The sequence below is a fragment of the Phaseolus vulgaris genome, chromosome 8 (assembly GCF_051622355.1).
Source record: "Phaseolus vulgaris cultivar YP4 chromosome 8, ASM5162235v1, whole genome shotgun sequence".
Lineage (NCBI taxonomy): Eukaryota > Viridiplantae > Streptophyta > Magnoliopsida > Fabales > Fabaceae > Phaseolus > Phaseolus vulgaris.
This window is the reverse complement of record NC_143505.1, coordinates 57,757,782-57,775,029: the sequence shown is the minus strand read 5'-3', so window position 1 is coordinate 57,775,029 and position 17,248 is coordinate 57,757,782. Positions and strand designations below refer to the sequence as shown.

The window sequence follows — 17,248 nt, the reverse complement described above, 5'->3', positions numbered from 1 at the left end:
TATTACTAATAAAACAAACTATTAAAATGTACACAAAAATGATGACAATACCTGTAAAGGTTCTTGAAACAAATAACTCACCTGAAATATTCTAGATAAAAAAAAATTATATCAGTTATAAAAAAAAAATACTGATTAAAATAAGATAATAATAAAAATTTATATATATAATATATAAACGTATTGAAATTTAAGAAATTGTTTTAACTCTAATATTAACAGTACCTGAAACATTGTGTCCTGTGGTGAGACCAAAACATTATACAAAGAAATGTGCAATAGTAATTCTACAAATCATCAAAATATAGTGTGAATATAAATTAAATAATAAGCAGAGAGTAACGAATATACTGCAAAATTGTCCAAGCAGTGCTAATACTACATCAAATTTCTTCATTAAAATTACTTCCTTTTGAATCAATGTTGATATTTGTCCTTAATATCTTGAATGAGATATGATCATCCAGTACGCAACCCTCAATAGAATTTGACTCCATAAATCAAGAATTTCACATTGCCTTTCAAGAGCTTGAATAAAAGATTAAGTACACAAATAGGTACACGAAATTTGTAATAGTAATAATAAATTATGTAATTAATAATTTAAGTAAACATACGTCACCAAGTGCTTTACAGATTCATCATTTCTGAACTTTAATTTTACAAAACTGTTACTTCTTATAAGTAATTCCTGTAAAACATTAATTAAATTAAGCAAACTTGACAAAGATATGTCAAAATAAAAGATACGTACCATACTTTCAAGATGACCATGAATAATTGTGTCAAACAAAAGCATTGATTAAAACCTATAAGAGATAGTGTATATCAATTCTTAAATTGTTGTTCATATATTACAAAAAAATATGATAAATAAAAATATATTTCAAATAAATAAAGAAATTTCATACCTCATTTGTAACGCTGTAAGTTAATACTTCAAACATTTTCGAATATTTCTTTGTAAACCACGTTAGTAGTGAAATTTGTGGGAATACCATTATCATCCAAAATCAATATCTTCAACCCTTTCTTAGATTTTACTCTTGAAAGAGCAACATATAATTGTCCGTGTGTAAAGACTGGACGGGATAGATATAGACCAACTTTATTCAGAGTTTGACCTTGACTTTTATTTATTGTCATGGCAAAACACAAAGATATTGGAAATTGCCTTCTTTGAAACATAAATGGCAAACCTGTTTCCGAAGGAGTCAAGTTCATTCTGGGAATAAATATTTGATCACCTATATTTTTCCCAGTAATAACTTTGGCACCAATAACATTTTTCCCCAAGTGAGTTACATGTAATCTTGTTCCATTGCAAAGTCCATTGGCTTGATCAATATTTCTTAGAAGCATTATTGGAACTCCGACTTTTAATTTAACACAGTGATTGGGAATTCCAGAGCATTTGATCTCATTTAAAAATTCAGTTGTAAACCACTCAGCTTGAGCATTTTCTTGTTCTTCACATTCGCAAGGACTGTCTGAACTTAAATAACAAACTTCAGATCCTGGTATTAATGATAAAATGAATTCATTCACTTGATCCACACATTCTTTTGTTGGACATAATATTGCACCATCATCAAAAGAATCATCAGATGTCACATTGTTTATGTAGGAGGGATAAACAAACTCAACCAACTGCAGTAAAGGTTGTTCAACATCTAAAATTAAATTCTCTTCCGGTATTTCAATCATTCCTTGTCCCAACTCATTTAACTCCATATCTCCATCTCCAATGTGAAGTATCCAATCAGCAAACTCTTTTATTTCTGTTTTACTTTGAATTGATGTATCACTCTTTAATCTCATATTCTCTGTAAGTTTTAAGATTTTGCAATGTTTCCATAAGTCAGAGTAATTTACTGTTGCCTTCACAATGTCATACTTTGATCCATTTTTGACAACAGGTAATATCTGACGAAAGTCTCCTCCCAATACAATTACTTTACCACCAAAAGGTTTAAGAGCATTTTCTTCACTTACAGCTCTCATGACATCCCTTAAAGTTCTATCTAGGGCTTCAAAACATAACCTATTAATCATTGGGGCTTCATCCCATATAATTAATTTCGTTTTGATCAACAATTTGGCCCTAAGACTTCCTTGAGGAATATTGCATGTTGACTCTTCATTTATTACAAAAGGAATGCAAAAGGTAGAATGAGCTGTTTTTCCCCCTGGAAGTAACAAAGAAGCTATACCGCTAGAAGCTACATTTAAAAAAATAAACCCTTTTGATCTAAGACCAGTGGACAAAGTTTTCCACATGAAAGTTTTTCCAGTTCCCCCATAACCATATAAGAAAAAAAATCCACCAAGGTCTGACAGGACTGCTGTCATTATATTCTCATAAACTTCCACTTGCTCAGGAGTAAGAGTTTGAAAAAGAGAACAATGCATTTCAGACATTTGTATTTTGTCATAATTCAATTCATCAATAATGAATCTATTTTGATAAATAAAGGAATCAGAATGAATAGGTTCTGGCAGACTTGGAAAATCTTTCAAACACTTACCATTTGAAATTAATAACTCTTCTACTTGTAGAAGACAAAGGTTTTGAATTTGAGCATCTTCAATTCTAAGACCTAGGAAAGAAATTATATGTCATATAGCAATTATAAAATTATAAATTATAAATTTCAAATAAAATAATAAAATTATACCTGGTAGGACAAACTCCTTTCTTTTTTGGTATAAAATATCATCTGATAACAACTTCCATGTTTTGTTCCACACTTCATCTGGTCTACACATAGTATTCATCATTAAAAGGGTAACAAAGAGTCTTCTCAACTGATTTCCTGAAGCAAGGACACTGCACTCTATAATTGCATCAATAAACTCTTTATCATCTGCCAATAGCCCCATTGCATAGCATGCCTCTTTATATGTTTTGTGAATGAAACCATTAACAGTTTTGATATTATCATAGCTACAACAACCCTTTTGATAATTCAACAATAACCTCAGATAATATAATTCCCCTGACCCTGCAGGAATATATGTTAACCTTCCAATACTAAGACCATTTTTTCTTGGCTTCCACTCTCTTCTGTCTGCCATCCAAACAAAAAATCTAGGGTATTCACAGTAAGTCAAATTTTTTCCCAGTGGATAAATTTTATTAGCTTCAAACCAAGCTAAAAACATTGTTGTTTTATGTTGATTGAAGTTCAATATTTCATCAATGTCTTCATTGTCTTTAAAAACAATTGGTTGCTCATACAATAGATGAAAAGTTAATCGTTGAACTGGAGGCCATCTATGATGGATATCAAAGGCAAATATTCTCCACACAGCTTCACATGGAAATATGTATTTACAATCATAATACTGTTTAATTTCATCAATAACTGGGGTCTCTGTAGAGTCTTTATCAGCAGTAGTAATTTTCAAATTGGCTCTATCTGGACCCTTGTTCACATATTTAAACAAATACTTGATTGAATTTGATTTGTTGCAATATTCTGTGTTAACATGGGCTTGATACCTCAGTAGTAGCAAAGGGCTATATGGCACAACATTTCTATTGTCCAACTTAATTCCATTTTTAAGAATGAATGTTCCATTATCTTGACGTTTATAACATGCATATCCATCCTCATCAATAGTAGTCAACAGTTTAAATTTCTTTGGGTAAAATTTTGAACATCTACCATTAATCATGCAAGGTGAACTTATTCGACTTACCCCGCAAGGGCCATGTATCATGTAGGTTGTCACTGCCTTTGACAATTTAGGATATAAAAATGCATCGGGTAATTCTGCAGAAATGACTCCATCAATATCAGTTGGATTTCTTAACTTATTCTCTCCATCCAACCACAGTAGTATGTGGGCATGAGGTAAACCCCTTTTTTGAAATTCCACAATGTACATACCTGAAAGAATATGAAAAAAATTCTTCAAAATGTAATACATAATAATAAATTAAACAAACTGTTAAATATGGGTTAATGTGGATTACCTGCATTAACTTTGCCAAAATAGTCATTTTTTTTGAAGTCAATCATCATTTGATCTAATTTCATCTTGAAAACTCTACAAACAATGTCTGGCCTATCAGCAGCAGTTAATCCTTTTGAGGTAACAAAGTCACGTATTTCTGACCAATTTACGTTGCAGGTAATAGTGATAAATAGATCCGGATATCCAAATGTTTTGCAAATGGCCATAGCATCTTGGCAATTGTTGAACATATATCTCATTCCTCCTGTAAAAGATGAAGGTAAAACTATCCGCTTTCCAATTGCAGAAGAATTTGTTTCTCCTCGATTCATTGCTTCTTGTACGCCTTGCAAAATATCACAACGGATTGTTTTTTGGTTTAGCCTTATAAAAGACAATCTTTGAGCTTCAACCATTGTATATGCATCAACCAAAAATTGTTGAAACAATCGACGTGAATGGACTATATTCCCAAACTCCACATTTCTTTCTTGAATTCTAAATGCAATAAATTCCCTTAATGAAATACGACTTCTCTTACGTTCTCTGCTATTACTTCCAGAATTCCGTATTGGAATATGTTCTTGATACCCATCCTCTCCAAAGGGGAATATTAATGGATATTGTAATGGAATAAAGGTTGTATGTGTTTCATGGAGTCTATACATTTGTCCTGAATATTTTTTCACTATGATATCTCGCCCTACTTCCATGTTGCTCATATCACCCACAATTAATGCAGCTATCTCATCTGTTGTAGGGGTATTGTACACTCTTGGATCTTTGCATCGGTGTCTAAATAACCTCAATGCAAAATCTGAATTTACATCATCATGTAGAAATTCTCTTACTCTTCTAAAAGTTTTGGCCAAAACATTGTTGTCGTCAATCATCTTGGTAAGATCTTCAATTAAGGATTTGTCAAACGTCACATTTTTCACTTTTGACCTACATGCAATTTTTAAAAATATATCATTAAAAATAATCTTTGAATTAATCCAGTAAATAGAAAGTAAGTCAGTAAAGTAACTAAAAATAACACATACCCAAAGTGAGATAATCTATTTGACACTTCATTTTGAGTGTCATATATGTAAAGTTGTGCAAACTTAGGAGATGATCCACTATTGGGGAGCAAGCTTCCAATCCTATGATAGTTTTGTCCATGCAGAATAAATTGAGGAGGGCCAGATCCATCATTTATCGAAGACTGAATATTCCCTCCAATTGAAGTAAATGAAAACATACTATTGTAACTTCTAATATTTTGTAGATAGTGTTGACTTCGACTATCTTTCCCATTTAATAAATCTAACAGCAATTTAGGAGGTTTTTGTAAGAAAGGGAGTTGTACTTTTCCCTTTTGACAACAAATAGAAAAATCAACCTTAACATAAATCTTAGATTTCTGAGATCTTTCTTCATACCAAACCTCGCCCAAGCAGTATTCACATTGAATAGTAGGTTGTCCAAATTCAACAGTAGCTATTTTCAGAAAATTAAGAAAGGTGATCTATTACTTTTTTGATATAAATTGATTTAGTTTGATGAAGAAGTGAAGAAGTTATAGTTAAAGATATGCACCTTCATTTTCAGCTTTTGAATATAATTCAGAACTAAAAACTTGTCTGGTGTCATCTGAAACAAAAAATAATAAAAGAAAGTGGTTGTTACAAAATTAAAAAAAAAAGAATTATAAATTAACAATTTTTAGTACCATTATTTTCTTCATTTTGGATATCTTCGTCAAAATTCAATCTCTGAGTCACTGATTCTATGATTTCAACACTGTGTGTACCGGACTTGTTATGTAAGTTTAGTGTGTTACTAAATACATACCCTAAACTCCCTGCAACTGAATTACCTGGAGAAAATATGTTCCAAAGCAACAAATAATTAGTACTAAAACATGAGTATGATTTTGAAATTTAATTGACAAAAAAGATAAACGAAAAATCATTTACATTGGTTTCCTGAACTAACCTTGAAATTTAGGGGTAGTACAAATTGTTTGTAAACATGACAATGATTGAGAAGTTGCATCCATCACGTTCACATGACTCTTAGGGGTCACTAATTGCAAAACAAAATGATTTTTGTTAAAAAAATGTTTTTCATTAAATGAATTTTCATTCAGTCTATATTTCTACTACCTCTAGCTTGATCACCATTTTGCAGCTTTATCCAAATGTGCACAAAATCAAAGATTTTTTTTTTCAAAAAATAAAGAAATAAAATTATAATGTGCCATTGCTAGATAGTTTAATCAAATATAACGAATCACTGGTCGTAAACTAACCATGAGGAAGTTGAGTGAGGGTAATGTCTCCATGAGTAATTGTTTGCATTGATGACATTGCTTTGGTAGTAGAATTCATCATGTTTAACTGATTTTTAGGAGTAAGCTGATGAGAAGAAAGGAAATTTGAGCCTGTAATTCCAGATGTCTGAGAATCAAAATCCTGAATTGATTTAAGAGTACTTTGACCTAAAACAAAAACTTTCAATGAGTGATCGAATAAGATAAATCAATTAACATCAGTATATAAAAACTTATAAATTATTTTACATTAAACTTAATCTTAGAAAAATGATTTGAAGAACTTTAGCATTTGAGTGTGTTTGAACCATATATATATGATAATTATTACTACTTAATGATTTCAGTTTATTTAGAAAAAATATAGTAAAACATAAATTAGTACTATAATTGTAATGAAAACAGTTGAATTATCCATTAAAACTAACCATGAAGTTGCACCGTAAGACCAAATTCTTCATTACTAACTGTACTCATTGATGATAATACTTTTGGAATTGAATGCATGGTGTTGAATTCATTGTCAGGAGTCAGTTTTGCACAGATAGAATCATTTATGCTTGTATTTTGAGAACTTTGACACAAAAATTTCTTACTTGAGTTCACAATAGTTTGACCTACAAAAAAATCAATTAGGCATAAGATTTGACTTTAGTAATATAAAATGTTTATGAAATAAAATGTCACTGTTATTACCTCTTGTTGGATTAACCTTTTCTCGCTGACCATAAATGAAGTTTCCCTCTTCTACCTTTGCAGATTTGGCAACATCTGATTAATAAAAAAAAAAAATGATTCCACAAAAACAGTATATATAAAAATTGAAATGTTTATTGATGTAGTATTAGTTTAAATTGTTATGAATAAAACTTATAATACGTTTTCACTAACCTTGAAGCAATTCTAAATTACTAACAGTACTCATTGATGACAATACTTTGGTTGCTGAATGCATTAATTGATTGTTGGGAGTAAACTTCTCATAAACTGGGATATTTGTTATCATAATTCTTGATGTTGGAGAACCAAGATCTTCACATGAGTTAGGAGTACTTCCACCTACAACAATAAGTCATAATTGGTGATAAATAAGGTAAAGGGATGACAAATAATGCTAATTATATTTTAAATCTAAATTTAAATCTAAATATATATAAAAATAAGGTATTTAGGTTTCAGTACCTGTTGTTTTAACTTTTTTGCTGCGCAGTTCATATAATATATTTCTTCTTTTTCTTCTGTTATATTTTCCATTATCATCGAGAACTAAAATAAATAAAAATTAGAACGAAAATCATATATAAATAGGATAAAGTACTTTGAAAGTAAAGAATATTGTTAAAGTTATACTTACCATTGTTTGAATCAGATATGCATGTTGTGTTTGGATTTTGATTCTCTGGAGAATAAAACCCATGTAAAATAATAAGCTGTTAAAAACTATAACATGCAATCTATTTTTTATATATTTTTACCATAAATTGTGTTGAGAGTTGATTCACTCTTATATCATAAGTGATTATTAACTTCTTTTATGAACCTAATTTTTAAATATATAATAAAAAAAATTAGATAACAGTAAAGTTAAGTTCATAGAATTATGAGTTAAGTGTATTGCATTTGGATTAACTTGTTTAAAAATAAAAATACATGCATAAATTTTGACATTTAGTATTATTAATGATAAAAAAAAGGTAATTATGTTCACTACCTGTTGTTTTGACATTCTCTCTTCGCAATTCATACAATATATTTTTTCTTTTTCTTCTGGCATCTTTTCCATTATCAGCTGCTAGCAATAAAAAAAAATGACAGTGAAAATGATAAATAAAAATGCGGGATTCAGATATGCTTAAACTTATGCTTACCATTGCGGGATTCAGATATGCATGTTGTGTTTGGATTTTGATTCTCTGGAAAATAAAAAACATTTAAAAAAATAGGTCAAATCATAAACAAACAATAAATCTATTAAGAACTATAACATACCATTTATTTTTTATATATTTTTACCATAAATTGGCGTGACAGTTGATTATATATAGATCATAATAGACTATGAAATTGTTTTCTAAAAATAATTTTGAAATATATATCTATATCTATATGTATGTATATATGACACTTAAAAATATAAATATACATTGTAGTTGGTATACCTGATGCATTAGAATTTGTTTGAGAAAGGCTAAGAATGCTATTTCTTCTATTAATATTTTCCTTCAGTTTCTCCATAACTATTGAAAGTTGAATGACTGAACTTCAGGGAGTATTGTAGTAAGAACAAATATTTTCAGCCATAAAAGTATGTACTGTTTTCAGCAGTAAGTATGTAAAATAATATATTGTTCACAGTAGCTTTGTTTTGGCGCCAATTTTGACGGTATATGGTCACGCACGAGACTCCCTTTTATGTTATTACTTTGACATAATAAATTTATTAATTAACTATTAAAATATTGAAAAAAAATGTGTAATATTTTTATATAATAATCATATCTATTTATATAATTATATAATAATTATATTTAATACTTAAAAATGTTAAACCAAAAATTTACCTTCCAAAAGGGATAACACTTGCACAATTTTTCTATATTTTGCATAATAAACAATCAAACTTCGAAATGTAAGAAGAATAAAAAATTTAAAAATTTAGGTAGTATCAATGTTCGATGAAGAAATGCATGTGTAGAAGTTGTTGTGAAAAAAGGGGAACTTAACTTTTAAGATATGAAAACAAATTCCTATTCCAGTGCAAAAGAACAACGTTCTACTTTAAGCATTCTCATTAATGAATTGTTGGTTGACTTTTGAAAGAGGAAACCTGCAGGGAATAAATTTATCAGATTGTATATATAATAATATATATAGTAAATAATAAATATAGTAATATATGTGGACGGACTTTTATCTAGGAACAATCATCTCTTAAAACACAGATGAACGAAGCAACCTCCAAAAACAGAAACATAAAGTACATCAATATACCCTGATCCCACAACCCTATTAAGCAAAAAAAAGGAACTTTGGCTAACTTTCTTTTGCACCATTCTAGAACAGCTTTTCTGTTTAACAAAAAAAAGGAATTTTTACACAACATGCAAAAACATGTACTATATGTATACCGCCAAAAAAAAGTGACTAAAACAGATATTCTCATTTTGTATTTACTAATTTCACTAAAACAGAACTTAAAATAATTATTATACCTTAAATCTGTGAACTTAAAACATTTAAAAATGGAAACTTTAATCAATATTTAGGGTTAGGATGAAAAAAGATCCAAACTTTAATTACCTTTTCCATTCCATGGATACCTCTGCAGTGCCTATTTTTACCAAGTTCTATACTGGGAAATCAAAGAAGAAGAGAAAGAGTTTTTTTGTCTTAAATGCATGCACCTTTAATTAATATTTATGGTCGGAATGAAAAAAATCAAAGCTTTAATTACCTTTTCCGTTCTAAAGCGTTTGAGTTGTACCTCCCAGAACCAAGCAGAAACATAGTACACCATGGAGAGCAGATCTGGTATCTGATATCTAATATAATGAACAAAAAGAAGATGTTGAGACAAAGATTGTTTCTAAAATGTAAAATATAGATATCAGTTGGCTTATGAATGTCGAAGAAGATGAAGATGATAAGGGACAAATGAGTTTGAACTAATAGAACCAACTTTATGTGCTTCCCCAGAAACTTCTTCATTCATTTTGTTAATGATTTACACTCAAAATTCTGTTCTTAACTTATTTTGAATCTACACTAATATTATATTTATTTTAATTTGTTTTTTATTTATTTTTTAATTTAACTTCGAAATTTGTAGTCAGTGGAACTAATGATTACTTGAAAGTTCTGGAATTCTTAAATAATACTTTATACAACTTTTTATTATTTTAAAATAAGATATATTTCCTTTCTTCGGATTTTTTAATTTTTCTTAATAATATTTTTATGCTATATAACATTTTAACTGTTTTTTTTATTGAACTTTAACATTATAATAAGTCTGGTTAAATATAAAAATTCTGAAAGTGAGGAATATATAAATATAGAAATATAGAAATATAGAAATATTGAAATTCAGAAGTTTAAATTTAATTTAATTAAATTAAATATAATACACAAAAAAATTAACATTAAAATTACATAATTTTACAATGACTTGTAAATTACAATACATTACAATTTAAACTAATTTAAATTAAATAAAACGATTTCTTATACTATGTTCCCATAAGATATATATACATAAAAAATAAAGTATAAAAGACCAACTTCCTTCGTTAAGTTGAACCTGCAAAAAAAATACTGCAAAATAATTATTGCAAGTAAAAGTAGCAAAAAAAATACTGCAAAATAATTATTGCAAGTAAAAGTATAATTCATTACATTATATCAAATGAAGTCCTTGTAAATAAAAAAATGTGTGTTTCTTCCAATAGAAACGAATTGTAGGCAAATTCATATTGAACTATGAAGTCACCTGCAGAAATAAATAAGAAATATTTTGAAAATGAAATAGTATTCATAAATTTTTTTAAAAATTAGAAAAATAATACTGAAAAACAAACAAATGTACATCAAAAGGTTTCGAGATAAAAAAATAGTTAATACAACAATAAATAATAACATAATAATTAATAATAAAAAATATAAACATAAACATTATATAGAAAATCCAATTAATATGCATGCATTCAAAAATATAAAACAGGCTTATGATTTTTTTAATATACTGGCAATTCTTATAGCATTGAGCATATTTAGAAATGCCAACGCATTATTAATATGCCAGATAAGAAATGAAAAATTAAAAGCATATATATATACATATTGAAACAAAAGAAACACTAAACAATAAATACAAAGAAATAAGATGAGCTAATTAAACAGAACCACAATGAAATAAAAATAAAGAGTAAACAAAATAAATTGTTCTTGTTTCCTCAAAGTGGAAACTGGATACTTTCCAACAAAAAGAAGCAATACTTGCAAAAATAAATTAACTTAAACAAACTAATATAGTTCAAAACAATAAATGATTATCCTAAGCACTAAGTCTTTTGTAGTGACACGTCTTCAGTAGTAGAACCCTGATATCAGAATAGGGCTTCTTGTTACATTCAAATATAATTTTGTCATCTTCACGAATAGAATGAAGACGACAAAATTGTTTCCACCCGTTACAGAGTGTAACGCTTCTGGAAGGAAACTTGGACTTGAAAATGGTGCATTCAACAGCTTCTAGCCATCCATGTAGATTAACCTTCTTGAACTTCCCTCTACGAATATATTCAGAAAAAGGAGAAGGCAGATCCTTAAACAATAACGAAAATATTAGTTAATAATTAGTTAATAAAAGAAATAGAATATATTAATATCCATTTAAAAAGAAAGGATGGTAAACTTACCACATATCCTCCAAAGACCTGTTTCGAACTCAACTTTAAGCCAAAATGTATAAAGGGGCCACTGTTGAGCAGCAACCTCCCTTCAACTTCCTTCAGAAATTTTGTCAAAATCATTTCACATAACTCCCCCATAAAAACAGTTATATGGAAGGAGTTATTACCCACGTAACGGAACAATATATTGTGGTCACCTTTAAACCCATAAAAATCACTCAGACGGGACCATCCATACACAATTTGGGGACAAAGTATATCTTTGTTATAATATACTATATGAATATTGCCTTGACTGTCGCTGAGGGTCCATTCCTCCTCCAGTTCATTTTCAAACTCGATGGCGAATGCACGATCCACGTGTCCATTCTATCCATTTTAAAACCATAAAAATACTTAAAGAACTGAAAAAACTATGAAAAGTAAGGAATTTAAGAACCAAAAACATACCTCCCCACGAATGTTAACTGTTGTAAATAAACCTTTCCCACTAAGTTTTACGATCTCTTCGGGAATGACAACCATGACAATGAGAAAAAGAAAGATCAAGATAATAGAAGTAGGGAAGAAGTATAAAAGACTAATAGCAATAGGTTTCTGAGTAATAGAAAGCCCTACGTTACTTATATATAGCAATCATACCTTTTCAATCCCAAATCTGCGCTAAATTTCCTCTGAAGCAACATGTCTTTTCAGTTACTAAATTAAATAATTAAAAAAATCATTAAAATCAAATAATGATAGTAAAATAAATTAAGAAAAAATATTCATAATTAATAATGAAATAATATTAAAGTAAAAAAAATGAATATGAAAAGACAAAACTTTAAAAAGCATAGTAGGTTAGGTGTTAGGTGTTAGGTGTTAGCTGTAATTATTCTTTGACGTTCCATTTTACATTGCCTTATACAACAGTGTTTTTTCAGTTTAAATAAGTTATTAACAAAATAAAAAATTAATAAAAATACAACTATTTCAATAGATAAATAAAATGAATATTAATGATACGTATAATTAATAATTAATTAGCATTATATAATAATAAATTAAAATAGTTAACATAAAACTGTATTATATATAAATAAATAAATAAATAATAAATAAATATATATATACATAAGTATAAAATAAATATAATATAAAATATATTAAACATATTAAATATTATTAATATATCATATTATATATATACATATAATTAAATTAAATACTTAAACCCTAACGTCTAACATTAAATAACATACATGTAATTAAAATTTAAAATTGAAAATGTAATTTCATATTGAATTTAAAATATAATATTTTTAACTTCTGTAATTATTACTTCTATCCATAATTTTTAATAAATTAGTCTTGGAAGATGAAATGAATACTTTGAAAAAAGTGTAAAAGATATAGAAGAGACAGTTGATGCAAAAATAAAAAATAAAAAATGAACTGATGCATTAATTGCTCTGACACGTAGTTAATGCTATCCTCTAAATCCGTTTGAATTCTTAGAAGTTGAGTGTAAGGTTAATTTTTGTTTAAAAAAATTCTTTCTCGTAAGGACAAACATATCATTACACAAAGAATTATTTTTTATCACATACTAAGATATTATGTATAAAAAATGAATTGACCAAAAAAAGAATAACTTTAATAAAGGAAAACAATACCTGTAATAAAGGAAAAAATTCCCTGGGAAAGGAAAAGAATATTTCAATAACCTTCACAAAAAAAACACAAATTATAATTATTAAAATATTATATAATTCTATATAAATTTATGAATTAAAGAAAAAGTAAAAGTTGAGGCACTTACCATTACGATTCTGATATTTAATGAAAGAACCATTGTTACAAAATAGAGTTACAAAAAGTATGGAATAATATGAATTACACAAAAACAAACTCATTAAATAAATTAAAATGTAGACATAAAATTGAAAAAAAAAACAAAAATATAACAACTTCAAAATGAACTATAAAATAAGTACGTACCTCAAAGATAATGTCAACATATGAAACTAACAATATTACATAAACAGTTTTAAAAATAGAATTGTACTGATACACCATAACATGTTCTACATAGAAATTAAAGAAAGCCCACAATACATGAAAATAGATTGTTCAAGTTACAAAACGTTAGAGAAATAGTATGAAATTATAGTACTCCCTTTTCGATCTTGATATTTTTCCTTAATACCCTAAGCGGGATATCATCATCAGGTGTGTGAGCAGGTGAAGCAAAATCTCTTGTAACCCGTGGAGCAACAAATTCAGTAACAGTACCTAACACACTATCACTGCCTAAATCAATAGTTTTAGATTGCAATTCAGCAGCTTCAGTGGAGAATTTATTAAATAAATCCTGCGATGATAGCAAAACATATTAGTAAGAGTAAATTATTCACTTTTTTAACTTAATACTTTAAATGATAATTACCTGAGAAAGTGGTACAGAAGACTCATCCTGTTGGACATCTTTAATAGTACACAGTCGTTTCTTCTGAGAATGAAGTTCCTTCACAAAATGATAAGTAAATTAAATTAAACAAAAACAGTATAAATAACGAATTTAAGGTTAAAATGTAAGTAAGAATACACTCAAATTAGGAAACATACCACATTTTCAACACGACCTTCACAAAACCTTTGTATAGTACTATCATCAATACAAACTTTTTTGACACGAAATGATTGATCAAACCTAAGAGATTGATCTTTAACACAACCAACTTTAAACAAAACAGCTTTGTCAATCAAAAGATCAAAGTCTTTTGGTAGTACACCAGAATCACCGTTCTAAATATTAAAAAAAATATCAATTAATATAATAACCTTTTCTTAAATGCATAAATAAACAAATGCATGGTTCGATAATTTACCTTATCATGACTTTCAAATAATTCGGCGCAAGATTTATTGATCAGTGTAGTGGCATCCCTATCAAATAGAACGAAAGTCGTAGAATCCGTTTCATCAATCACTCGCAGCTTCAGCTTATACCTGAAATATAAAATACAGAAAGGTTTACAAATTATATCTATAATATCTATAATTTAACGAAAATAATTAATAGTTAATCATTAACAAATTATTAAAAATAAATTCATGCAAGTACAAACACTACCTCTGTTGGACTTTGATAACATGTTTGTTACATTTCTCACAAAAAAACATTTTGGAATCAGGGTAAACAGCTTTACCGCATAAGCAAGCTGTGTACCACCAATCGTCATCAGACACAATATGTTTTATTGTAGCTAAGATAACAAAAGTGCTTTCCTGTAAAAAGAAAAAAAAATTATCTTCAAATATTAATAATCGATTTCAATACACTGTTAAAAAACATTAGTAATACCTCTTTGCAATCTTTCAGGCCTTGAATAGTATTTCTATGAATGAAGGTGATGAATTCATCCTCAACATTCTGTTTTCCAGAGTCACACAATTGACTGAGTCCCTGTGTAGGAGAATCCGAACTTTCAATCATCCTACAGAGGTAAAAGTTGTAGTTAGAAAGGTTCATACATTTTAATTATCGAAAAATAATATATTAAACTAACCTTTTCTTGAGTTCGGTTGCATCTTTGGACCTATCATTATATATTATTTTCGTACATTCCAAGCAATTTTGTATAAAAACCTTGTCTACATTAAAATTAAAATATAATGTAAATAAAATAATAAAATAAAAAATATAAATAAATTAGAAATTCAACACTTGACATACCCTGGAAAATTTTGACTTTAGCAAAATGCACACTGATGACAATATTTTCCAGCTCTCCAGATGACAGAAATGCATTGAGCTCATCAACATAGTTACCAAATAAAGTACACTCAATGCGGTAGCTATTGTAAATTAAAATTACAATTGTAAGAACAAATATTTTGGATTAGTTATGGTACAAAATATTAGCTTACCCATCAGCTTCAATAGAAATTGCATTTAACTTAGTTGTTGACCCTGATCTATTCAGCTCTCTTTCAGTTCCCACACCAGTTAATATTCCAATAACATCTGTAAAAACATATTCATTTAAAAACATGTTCAAACAAATCTGTTGAAGTAAAAGAATATTACTAACCGACTAAGTAGTCCGTATCAAATCCAGGCGCCTTTAACACAGAAATTGGTGTGTAATGAGGTTTCGGACATGAGACCAGATCATTACCAATAGAGCTTACTTTGGTTCCAAACTGAAAATTGATTTTGTATTGGTGACAGGTAGTGCGATAAGATCCTGAATTAGTAGACACACTAAAGAAATTGAAGGAATAAACTTTATCCTCAAAAATATCATTTTGAAATTTATAAATTAGAGTTCTTCTAACGGAAACATGAATTCTATCACCCTGAAAGATAGCAACAAACATTAAGCATGATTAATAAAAATGACATTAAACTGTAATAAAAAAAAATATGGAAGAAAATGATAAAGTATTTTACATCTTTGTCTTGTATGACCATTTCCATGGAGAATGGAAACTTTGTTTTCTTGAAATCAGAAACAAACCACAAACGTATAACCCTTGCTATCAGGATCCAATTTTCACTTTGTGGATTAACATCTTTCACACAATTTGTATTTTGTCTTGACACAGACATTGTAAGGGTGACCTTTGAGTAAAAGGAAAATGTAGTATGCAATGGTCAATGTGAAACACAAAACATACCCATATATATACTGAGGAGGTGGTAAGGAATTATTTTCAAAAATATCAAAAAAACAAATTTACAATTTCAATGAATGACAAAAAGAAAGTTAAGCATGTCAGGTTTCATACAGAAGAGATTAAGCCTATAAAAAATCGAAACTGTAAAAAGGGCAAACATTTAAACTTCAAGGATTGCGATCAATGAAATTGTGGTTTGAATTTTAAAAGTAAGGTTGAAAGTACACAATTTTTGAAATTGCCAGCATGATAGGAAAACCCTACTTTGCAAAGAAATGGAATTTTAGGTACGTTTTGAAAGGAGATTTGAAAAAGAGGATTCTTGTTTAGCACAAAAAAAAACCTTACTTTGAAATTATCAAAAATATCAAAAAAACAAATTTACAATTGCAATGAATGAAAAAAATAAAGTTAAGCATGTCAGGTTTCATACAGAAGAGATTAAGCCTATAAAAAATCGAAAGTGTAAAAAGGGCAAACATTTAAACTTCAAGGATTGCGATCAATGAAATTGTGGTTTGAATTTGAAAAGTAAGGTTGAAAGTACACAATTTTTGAAAATTGCCAGCATGATCGGAAAACCCTACTTTGCAAAGAAATGGAATTTTAGGTACGTTTTGAAAGGAGATTTGAAAAAGAGGATTCTTGTTTAGCACAAAAAAAAACCTTACTTTGAAATTATCAAAAATATCAAAAAAACAAATTTACAATTGCAATGAATGAAAAAAAGAAAGTTAAGCATGTCAGGTTTCATACAGAAGAGATTAAGCCTATAAAAAATCGAAACTGTAAAAAGGGCAAACATTTAAACTTCAAGGATTGCGATTAATGAAATTGTGGTTTGAATTTGAAAAGTAAGGTTGAAAATACACAATTTTTGAAAATT

The 17,248-nt window shown here is 28.3% G+C and overlaps 1 protein-coding gene across 1 annotated transcript; it reads right to left on the bottom strand.

Moving 5' to 3' along the window:
- Positions 1 to 939: 939 nt before the first annotated feature.
- Positions 940 to 16,294, bottom strand: LOC137825344 (uncharacterized). Its single transcript, XM_090294170.1, has 27 exons — positions 16,136 to 16,294; positions 15,861 to 16,041; positions 15,610 to 15,706; positions 15,044 to 15,176; positions 14,813 to 14,967; positions 14,568 to 14,688; positions 14,305 to 14,484; positions 14,126 to 14,203; positions 13,886 to 14,050; positions 12,145 to 12,291; positions 11,701 to 12,063; positions 11,503 to 11,606; positions 9,738 to 9,825; positions 9,240 to 9,351; positions 8,152 to 8,196; positions 7,995 to 8,075; positions 7,175 to 7,342; positions 6,980 to 7,054; positions 6,712 to 6,900; positions 6,263 to 6,451; positions 5,947 to 6,036; positions 5,681 to 5,827; positions 5,548 to 5,601; positions 5,010 to 5,448; positions 3,983 to 4,911; positions 2,679 to 3,896; positions 940 to 2,600 (listed from the first exon to the last, which is right to left on the bottom strand). The coding sequence occupies exons 1-27, from the start codon at positions 16,292 to 16,294 to the stop codon at positions 940 to 942; spliced, it is 7,368 nt and encodes a 2,455-aa protein (XP_090150296.1).
- Positions 16,295 to 17,248: the final 954 nt, after the last annotated feature.